General features: G+C 48.1%; 2 protein-coding genes across 2 annotated transcripts; both read left to right on the top strand.

Annotated features, from left to right (window-relative positions):
• The first annotated feature begins 1,669 nt into the window (after positions 1–1,669).
• LOC119450004 (serine/threonine-protein phosphatase 2A regulatory subunit B'' subunit alpha) lies at positions 1,670–5,925 on the top strand. The gene is made up of 2 exons (XM_037713334.2): positions 1,670–1,814; positions 4,261–5,925. Exons 1-2 carry the CDS (start codon positions 1,778–1,780, stop codon positions 5,580–5,582), a joined length of 1,359 nt encoding a protein of 452 aa, XP_037569262.1. The 5' UTR covers positions 1,670–1,777; the 3' UTR covers positions 5,583–5,925.
• Positions 5,926–7,509: 1,584 nt separating this feature from the next.
• Positions 7,510–10,395, top strand: LOC119450002 (cleavage and polyadenylation specificity factor subunit 3). The gene is made up of 2 exons (XM_037713331.2): positions 7,510–9,145; positions 9,798–10,395. Exons 1-2 carry the CDS (start codon positions 7,526–7,528, stop codon positions 10,269–10,271), a joined length of 2,094 nt encoding a protein of 697 aa, XP_037569259.1. The 5' UTR covers positions 7,510–7,525; the 3' UTR covers positions 10,272–10,395.
• The last annotated feature ends 225 nt before the right edge of the window (positions 10,396–10,620 follow it).

The following is a 10,620-nucleotide window of genomic DNA, read 5'->3' as shown; positions in this document are numbered from 1 at the left end:
GTTATCCGCATGTTTCGAATATTCGCACATGGCTACCAGAAACGTCTCCAGATATCGACTGGCATCCCACGAATGTTTTGACAATGCCGTGAACGTTTTATTCCTTTCTCCTTCCCACCTTCTTACTCATCCCCCTTATATATTTGTATTTTTCTTTGTACTCCTGCCAACCCCTCCCCGACTTAGGCAAATGATCCACCAGGACAAATAAATAGTTTATTCATTAATTTTCAGAATTCACAAAAAAGATATATATTTCGTGCTTATCTTTGCTTTGTTTTCGCACAAATTTCCCATCAAGGTCACACTTAGCGTCACGTACTGTTCTATAAAACGCTTGGCATCGTTGTTTGAATGGATTGTTTAAACTACTGGTTGCCGACAAACTATTAGTTGCTATTCAACATTCAACATCTCTGTAGCAGCTCTCTTCTCCCGGAAGAGTTGCGGGTCCTGGGCCCAGGCGATCCTGGGCCACGAACGCCGGACCAGACGTCTGAGATATTAAATGTTTTTCTTGCTCTCCAATGTTGTTATTTTTGTTGTTGTTGCACGATAGTAACAATACGTGCACCAGGCTTCGATATTTGTCGGCGTTCGCCTTGCGTACTTGCTCCTTTTACCATGGAGCTTGCCCACTACTGAAGATTGGCCAATACAGACAGACAGACAAAGAACTTTATTGGTGGTCCTGAGGAACCGCTTTAGGGTACCTCCCTTTTCAGGGAGTCCCCGTAGCCGTAGCGGGCCGCACCCACGTCGGGGTCGGAAGATCGTGGTCCTCCGCCCTGTCGCAGGCCCTCTGGATAGCCCGTAGTTGCTCTCAGAGGTCGCCGCTCTTAAAGGCTGCCTCCCAGTCCGTTAGAGTGGTAAGCGATGAGCTGCGTAACGCAGGGCATTGCCAGAGTATATGAGATAAAGAGCAGTACGCCTCCCCACAGTTTGGACAGTGGGGTTCTATATTAGGCGCGAAGTGACTGAATCGGCCCCTGGAGGGGAACGACCCCGTTTGGAGCATACGAAAGGCCGACGGTTGTGGTCTAGTGAGTTTAGGATGTGGTAGCGGAAAGGCCCGCCGAGCAAGTTGATAATGTGCCAAGATTTCATGGAAGGTGAGGAGCGAAGTCGGCGGTTAAATGGAGGAGGGGAGAAAATAAAACTGATAATAAGAAAACTAGTGGTGGATATCTTACAAATTTTGAAACAGACTAATTTCTTAGATGCAAACAAGTGCACAAAGAAGGGTGCTTCTTCTTTTTCTTTTTCCTGAACTTATAACCAGACAAGCAAAAATGTCAAGTCTTGTATTCAGCCAAGCGGACTGGAAATGCAATCTTTACCCTTAATTTGAATGAAATCAAAGCAACGGCAAACACGAAATGATTCTAATTTTTTTTTTACTTGTTAGATTATATTAACATATATGCCACTGTGTTGTAGTGGGTATACCGTCCGTTGCGCATCCATAATAGAGAGGATGAAGCAAATGCCTGCTTATTCATTCGTTTCTATATGAATATCAGCGTGTTCAAAACAAGTAGGTTATATACTTGAACTTCAAAGCCCCCGATTCTTGGTCTATCCCCCACTGGGGGGTACGTGCCGTATCTTGAAGGCTTATCATCATCATCATCATCTTCATCCTTTTCGACGGCCGTGGTTCGCGAGCGTTGACGCATCGACATGGCCGCGCCAGGGCTGGACCCCAGGCACGCCAGGGGACCAGCTCTTTGACCGCGCCGAAGCGCCTCTCCAGCACTGCATTCATGCGCCTCCCATGTCGGAGCCCGCCCGCCTGCTGCCGCTGCACGACGGTAAGGACGACACTCTGCCACGAGAGTGGTCCTCGCGCTGCGACTCGCCGTGAGACCCGACAGATGAAATTACCACGGCCCGCTAGTCGTCCCTGCGATATACGCACATGTGGTCGCGGTGGCGGGCTGAACGAAACAGTGTCAGTAAGGCTTATTACGTCAATTCGAAAGTCACTTTCGGGCTCGTTGACATTATTGGCTGCTGGGATGAAGTACGTGCATCTCGAGAGGATGAGGTTAAACCATTTATTAAAAGAAATGAAAGGACACGAGTGGCAAGAGCTTCTGCCTCTCCCATAGATTCCGTGTAGCACCAGGGAGGAGACTTGTACGGCTGCCGCCGCCAGCCCGGCCCGCCACACCAGCTGCTGCTGATCACGCTGGTATGGGCTGGACTAGAACAGCCTCCCACTGTTCAGAGGTTGGGTTTGCGATTAGGGGAATGTTGGGAGCGTTGGGGCAAGTCTAAGTGGTGTGATATAGCGAGGCATACTCTCCACAGTGAGGACACCTGTGATAGGGTGGGTTGCATGGCGTGATAGAGGGTTAGATTAGGAAAGATGTTTGTTTGCAGTTTCCGCCACGCAACTGCTTCCTCCCGTGTGAGGGTTTTATGAGGAGGGGGATATAGACGGCGGGACAGGCGGTAGTGTTGGAGGAGGTATGGGTTCTATGTGGTCTCCACTTTCCTCTCTGTTTCGCGGGGCCCGGATGGCATAAGCTCGGGCAATGGCGTGAGCCCGTTGGTTCCCGCTGAGAGAATCGTGGCCAGGATTTGGAGGGAGAGTGGGAGGGAGGGAGGATACGATAGGCGGAAGGGGAGAGCTGGCCTCGGAAGTAACTGCGACATGTTTCCTGGGTGTCCGAAAGAACGATGACACTGTCTTGATTTGGGCGTGCCGCGATGGCGAGGGCAATGACCGCTTCCTCTGATGCCGCCGTGGTGGTGTTCCGGAAGGATGCTGAGGTCACTTCCTGCATGTTGCTGACCACGATGCTCACCGTGTGGACTGAACGATGGGGCACGTATCTTGGCTGCATCCACGCAGAGTGTAGGGGATGGTCGCCATAGCGGCGCTGAAGGGCTTGTGGTTGAGCGTGTCGACGCTGGAAGTGATGCTTAGGATGCATGTTGCGGGGTATAGGAATGCCGAAAATCTGTTCTCTCACGTTTGGTGGGATTCATATGGGCGCTGTGATCACGTTGTCAGTGAGTGCGTATCCGAGGTTTCGCGAAACCTGTCGACCAGCTTTGAAGCATTGTAGGCGTTCGATCACGCTGATTGGTCAGATGCGCATCAATAATTTCCCTAGCAGAGTTGTACAATCCATGGGATTCTAGACGCATGGTGCAGGTTGCATCTCGAGACGCATCCGTACTATAAGCAGCACCGTCGTTAACGGGCACGGTCTTTGTGAACGTCGGACTGTCCTGGAAACAGATGTACGTGACAAGTGACGTGCGCAAACACGGGCTGTTATCGTTGGAAACAGCGTGCGGCGGAACGGGCGCACTTAATTAGAGGACAAAACTTTCTGTGCAGCATAGATTTCGTTTGTGGGCCCCAACAACAGTTAAAGCTTGTGCTCGTACATGGAAAGAGAGGGGAGTTTAACATGTAGAACGTTCTGCTTTCCATTCAAGGGGGCGAGAAAGAAAATTTCGGTCCTTTTTATGCTGATCAAGCCCTATAAACTTTCGCTTTTGATTTATTTTTAAGTTGGAAAACGTTTAGGAGGTGATTTTGGTACGTTGCGGATGGCATTTGCAAATGCCATCGAAGTGCCAATTAATAGAGTCCAAGTGCCATGCAAATCAATGAGAAAAGTCCGCTTTTGCGTTTCATTCCAAGCAAAAGGACGTTGCTATATTGGGATCTTAAAACGATAGCACCGTGCTTAGACCGTCAACGCACAATACTTATACATCCAGTTCGTTCGTTAACGGGGAACTCTCCTGGGCTCGCTATTGCACATTGTGCTTGAACTTTTTCCCATCGCACGGAACGTATTAACAGCCCTGCTTCTTCAGTGCGGTAGCGGTTTATGCGCTGACCACTTGTTATTTTATTTCGATGAACATAGACTAACGTTTCCACTAACACTGAGCGTTAATTTGTGAATATGTGGCATAATATTTTAGGCAGTCTATTATAGCCTACCACTTTCATGTTCTCGCAAACAGCCGTATAAGGGGGAGGGGGGGGGGGGGGGTCACACACACGTACCTCCCCTCCCCGAAATTTATTTGTTACTCTGCGACCTGCCCCTCACTCACCATCCCCGTCCCCAGTCAAAGACGTCCCCCCAGGAACGGAAAACATTTCTGGCTACGCTACTGGTCATTTTACCGGCCTTTCACCGCGCCAGTCGGTGCGCGTATCTGACAGTTCAGTGTGCTCGTGCTCGATACATATTGCCCTCTTAATTGCGCTTCCGTGCGCAGCTCCTCGTCCGGTGGAGGTCGAAGTACACCGCCTGAAATGCAGCCACCGCACGCCATTCTGCATGGCGTCCCACCCGAACGATGGCGCCGGCGGCCCCTCCGAGAAGACCGGCGACCAGGATGACAGCGGGGGTGGCGGTGCAGGAGTGGCCAGGGTAGCGTCCCTAGTCGCCAGCCTCAGCGTGCTCTCGACCGAGGTGGACTCTGACCTGGTCGCCAACGTGTCCGCCGAACTGTGCACGATCGGACGGCGCCAGCTGAAACCCCAAGACATGGAGAGGATCGTAAAGGTCTGCAGATTGCCCCTGTACCTCAAGTTTCCCATGTACCAGGCCATCTCCAAGACACCCACTAGACAGACTATACTCGAGTTCTGCCGCAAGATGCACCAAGTCGCCGGCAAAGACAGACTGTCCAAAGTGGTGTTCGTGCTGACCAAGGGCCGTCGTACTTTCCTGCAGCCCGGTGACTTCAGGGACCTCATTCAGGACCTCATCGACACCCACGGCGGACTCTCGTTTCTGAAGGAAGTGACCAGGTCACACAGCGTGTACATCGATACCGTCGTTGCTCGACTGTTCTTCGAGGTCGGGAAGACGTGGACATGGCGCCTCGGCATGGCAGAGCTCCGGCGCAGTGACTTCCTCTCGCAGCTTGACGCTCTGGAACTCCACAACGACTTTATGAACGTGGAAGGAGCATTTTCGTACAAAGACGCCTACGTCATTCACATGATGTTCAACTCACTAGACAAGGACAACGATCGCTTGTTAAACAGAGTAGACCTGACGCGATACGAAAAAGGCGCCCTAGTGCCCAAGGCAATCGACCGAGTGTTTGACTTACTGAGCACGTCAGCCATGACATACGTTGATTTCGTCGTCTTCCTGCTTGCTGAGAAGGACAAGTCGCATCCAAGGAGCATAGAGTACTGGTTCAACCGGCTAGATCTTGACGGCGACGGTAAAATCACGATGTACGAACTCGAGACGTTCTTCCATGAGCAGTACGACCGCGTGTCGCTGCTATTGAACGATCCAGTGTCGTTCGAAGACGTCTATCGACAAATGATTGATTTGGTAAAACCCAAGTCATCTAGCATTTTCGCTCTGTCCGACCTCAAACGGTGTGCGCTTGCCTCTGTGTTTTTCAACACTTTCATTAACACCTACGAGTTCATTCATCACGAGGTCTTCGACCCTTTCGACACAGAGCGTTCGCGCAATGGTTTTACACAGTGGGATCGGTTTGCCAAGTCGACGTTCAGTCTTCTCATGGAAGAAAGCGAAAAGGATGACTCCTCCGATGACGACCTGCCTTAATTGGAGTCTTTGCCTCATTCGCGCATAAATTCTAGTTTATGTGTCTGGCTTGCAGCGGAGTCGTACGCACGTGGCGCAAAGAGCATGAAAGGTTAAAAGGCAGGTCGCGAGCTCGTGTGACTTTGACTCAAGTGTATATGCGTTACTCTTTTGTGACACCGCAACTAATAGAACAGTGACGACGGGGACAATAGTGCATGTTTAAATTGTGCATTGTTACCCACAAGCTTATTTGATAAGATACATTCTGCGAAGACGTGAGCTTACTATGTGAAGATGACTCCTGCAAACGTACACCTGCATTCTATGCGGGACTTTTTTTAGACAGAGTGAATAAGAAAACACCAGGGAAATAAAGAACATTTTTTTTAATTTCAGATATATTACTCGGCTAACTGTTTTTTCGGATTTACTCGGTGTTTAGGCATTATCGCACTGTGGCGAAAAGATTTCCACCTTCCTAGAACATTGCTGCATGTGCACTGAGTAAGTCCGCAAGTTGTACGGGGTCCACAAGGGACAAGCGGTAAAACAAGCGGTAAAACGTTTTGCATCAAGCGCCAGCTCGGTGCAGATTAGCCAAGGAGGTTATAAAAAAACTCCAAGGGGATTAGCCAACAAGCCGGTGGTTAAACGCAGGAGGGGAGATAAAACTCACGAGAGGAGGTAAGGCAAGGTAATGAAGAAAATATACAAGTAATATCAGAATATAAACTATTTTTAGAAAGGCTGATCTTTTTTAAAAAAGAAATGTGATTTCTTTTTCCGCACACACGGCATAACGGAAGTAAAAAATTAAGTATGTGGGTCAGTTTCATTCGCATACTCCTGCATTGGCTTCTAAAATGTGTCAACCATAAGCCGTCGCTCATATAACCATGGTTGTCAGGTTAGTCAAAGCTATCGAATTTTCAGTCCAAAAACTTTGAAAGATTTTGCGTATGCCGCAAATTCGTTCATGCTCACATTTCGCAACATCACATTTTTGCCCCACCTCGTTTAATCAAACACTTGGTACAGTTATTTTTTCTTTAATTATGGGGTTTTACGGCCAAAACCACAATCTGATTATGAGGCATGCCGTAGTGAGGGACTCCGGAATAATTTTACCACCTGGGGTTCTTCAACGTGTACCTAAATCTAAGTACACGGGCGTTTTTGCATTTCGCCCCCATCGAGATGCGGCGGCCACCTGGATTATCCCCAAGTGAATTCAAGCAGCGAAGCCAATGCACGTATTTGGAGAAACCCTTCTCCTGTGGCAACCCTGTCAGAAAAAAACAATTGACTCCAATTGGGAAATTTCCAATTGGTACCAATTAGAAAATTTCCAATCGTAAATTAGTACATAGTAATTGGACCAATTGGACCAACTGGAACGTGACCAATTGTTTTTTGTTGGAGTGACCAATTTTACTCAATGGGTACCAATTGGTTTCAAACCAATTGGTACCAATTGGCTGGAATGACCAATTACACCAATGGGCAATACCAATATACATACATGTATATACCCCACAAGGCAAACCTGAATAGGATTCCAGCTGTCAGAAACAGATTTGCTATAGCCTTAGTACTGCATGCATATGCGCGTATAGCTATAACTCATTCCAGTTTCTTTGAATGGTTTCATAAACTGGAAGTTTATGAAACCATTCAAAGAAACTGGAATGAGAAACTGGACAATCACAGAACTTCATGCATTCTCCATAGTTTATGTGTTAAGGCGCACAGAACCTTACTTCTCGGTTAAGTATGCTTAATTGTTATGCAATAATTGTAAAGTCAATAAATTATTTTTAAACAACTATATTATTCAGACGCACAGCAGCGCACAAAGGCCATCGTAACCAAAACCGAAACTGACTTGTTTTGTAGTTCGGTTATTGCCCGTCGCCACAAAGTGGGGCAACGAGCGCTACCAAATTCCATCTTGTTTAAACATGGCTGCCTCTATGGACACGCCGGTGGACAGCCCGAAGAGAAAAGCAGATTCTCAAATTCCTGCTGAGGAAAGTGACCTACTATTAATACGACCGCTTGGCGCCGGCCAAGAAGTAGGGAGATCATGCATTATGCTTGAATTTAAGGGCAAGCGTATAATGTTGGACTGCGGCATACACCCCGGCATGTCCGGCTTGGACGCGTTGCCTTATGTTGATCTCATTGAGGCCGATGAAATTGACCTGCTGCTTGTGAGCCATTTCCACTTAGACCATTGTGGTGCACTGCCTTGGTTTCTGCAAAAGACCACTTTCAAAGGTCGCTGCTTCATGACGCATGCCACGAAGGCTATCTACCGGTGGCTGCTGGCGGACTACATCAAAGTGAGCAACATCGGCACCGAGCAAATGCTTTACTCCGAATCGGACCTGGAAGCGAGCATGGAGAAGATTGAAACTATTAACTTTCACGAGGAAAAGGACGTCAACGGGATTCGCTTCTGGTGTTACAACGCGGGCCACGTTTTGGGAGCTGCGATGTTCATGATAGAAATCGCCGGTGTCAAGGTTCTTTACACTGGCGACTTCTCGAGGCAGGAGGATCGGCACTTGATGGCTGCCGAAATACCGAACATCCACCCAGACGTGCTCATCATCGAGTCCACGTATGGCACTCACATCCATGAGAAACGTGAGGAGCGGGAAGCCCGCTTTACGGGTCTTGTACACGATATAGTCAACCGTGGTGGTCGCTGCCTCATACCTGTGTTCGCCCTGGGTAGAGCGCAAGAGCTTCTTCTTATCTTGGATGAGTACTGGTCCAACCATCCAGAGCTTCACGACATTCCCATCTACTACGCGTCGTCGCTGGCCAAGAAGTGCATGGCCGTCTATCAGACGTACGTAAACGCCATGAACGAGCGTATCCGCCGCCAGATCACCATCAACAACCCGTTCGTATTCAAGCACATTTCAAACTTGAAGAGCATCGAGCACTTCGAGGACATCGGGCCGTGCGTAGTCATGGCGAGCCCGGGAATGATGCAGAGTGGCCTGTCTCGGGAGCTTTTCGAGAGCTGGTGTACGGACCCAAAGAATGGCGTAATCATCGCAGGTTACTGCGTCGAAGGAACTCTGGCCAAAACTATTCTCTCCGAGCCTGAAGAGATTACCACTATGGTGGGCCAGAAGCTGCCACTCAAGATGAGTGTGGACTACATTTCGTTCTCAGCACACACTGACTACCAGCAGACAAGTGAGTTTATTCGGACACTGAAACCGCCGCAAATCGTTCTCGTGCATGGAGAACAAAATGAGATGGGACGCTTGAAGGCGGCCATTGTGCGCGAGTACGAGGACGATTTGGAAACGCGCATTGAGGTGCACAACCCACGCAACACACAAGCCGTTGAGCTTCACTTCCGTGGTGAAAAGACTGCCAAGGTGATGGGCTCACTTGCTGTGCAGCCGCCTGAGCTAGGACGTCAGCTTTCAGGTGTGTTAGTGAAACGGAACTTCAGTTACCACCTGTTGGCTCCAGCTGACCTTGGCAAGTACACAGACATGGTCATGAGCACCGTGGGGCAGCGAATGAGCATTAGCTACACAGGTTCTTTTCAGGTATGCCATTGTGAATTGTTTTGCTTACATGCATCAAAATGCCTTTAGAAAGCATATCTTCCTGTGCCTGCCCTGTGCTGTCGTAACCCAATTTCCTGTATAATTTGGCTTGCTGATTTATATTTAGTGTGAAACTGATGTGCTGTCCCTTTGTGAAGTCAATTTTTAGATACTTTTCCTGGAAACGTTTAGCTGTTTTCTTTGTGCAGTTCTTGCCTCTGCAGTCATTCGCAGTGGCTAGAACATGAGCAGCATTGTATGTCCACAATGTAAAAGCTGCAACATGCATATCTGCCACAACACCATTAAAGGGCCCCTCACCAGACCCCATTGGAAATTGTAGTTATACACTAGACGTCGGATGAATTTAGTTTTGTTTAGAGCAATTACATATAGCCAAAATACTGTTTGTGTTGCCACTGTGTGTAACTTAGCAACTGACTGGCTTGAACTTGTTCATTTGCATTGGTTGACATCTTTATGAGGATAAATATAACTAACATCTTTCTGCTTTAGTCAGTTATCTGCATGCATGAAATTATAGAGCAGTAAAAACATGTGCAACTTAATATGTTAGTTATAATGCCACTGAAAAGAAAAATGCGCTAAGCTGAAAATTTTCTCAGATTTTTAATTTTTTTTTTCTTTACAGATGCTTCACTTTTTTCTGAATCAGCTATCTGGGGACGTTGAAATCGTGGAAGGTCCAAAGAAGGCGTTACGTGTGTTCGGAAAAGTGACAATCGTCCAAGAGTCTCTAAGCATGGTCGTTCTGGAGTGGAACTCTAGTCCTGTCAACGACCTGTTTGCAGATGCTGTCATCACAGTTGTGCTGCGGGCACAGTGTTCAGCAGTTCCCGCCAAAAGCCTGCCTTCCACTCTGGTAAAGGTTGACCGCATGCACTTCACAGAGTGCCTGATGGAGACATTGGCTGAAATGTTTGGCGAGGACTCTGTTGGTAAAGTGGTCAAGGGAGAACGTATGATGGTCACTGTCAACGACAGGTGTGCACACATTAACTTGAGGAGCCTTGAGGTTCAGTGCGAAGGAGATGATGTATTGCAACAGATTGTCTCGACAGCAGTCACAAAGTTGTACAACTCCATGGCACCACTTAAGGTGTGATGTTCACACACTGGTTGAATGCAGCTTGACTGCCTTTCTCCATCATTCTCGTGTCACCAACTGTTGTTTTCACATCGTATCAGTAAATAATATTTCAACATTAAACTTTTTGTGCTTAGTGCAACTCTGTTTCCACTGACCTGAGTGCTGCTTCTAAGTCCTCTTCTCTGCCACCTCCCCTTAAAGCGATGAACTTGTGCTTTTTAAACAAGCTCTGGCATAGTGTGTGACACCCACCCTCAGTATCAGCTACGTACACTTAATGTTGAAAGACAGGATTTTTGTACAAAACTATGGTAAATGTTGGGCACAAACACTTCATCCTGACCAGCCAGCCTGTCCTTGAAGC

Source organism: Dermacentor silvarum, chromosome 4 (genome assembly GCF_013339745.2).
Source record: "Dermacentor silvarum isolate Dsil-2018 chromosome 4, BIME_Dsil_1.4, whole genome shotgun sequence".
In the NCBI taxonomy this organism is placed as follows: domain Eukaryota; kingdom Metazoa; phylum Arthropoda; class Arachnida; order Ixodida; family Ixodidae; genus Dermacentor; species Dermacentor silvarum.
The sequence above is the reverse complement of the archived record's forward strand: the minus strand, read 5'-3'. Positions and strand labels throughout refer to the sequence as shown.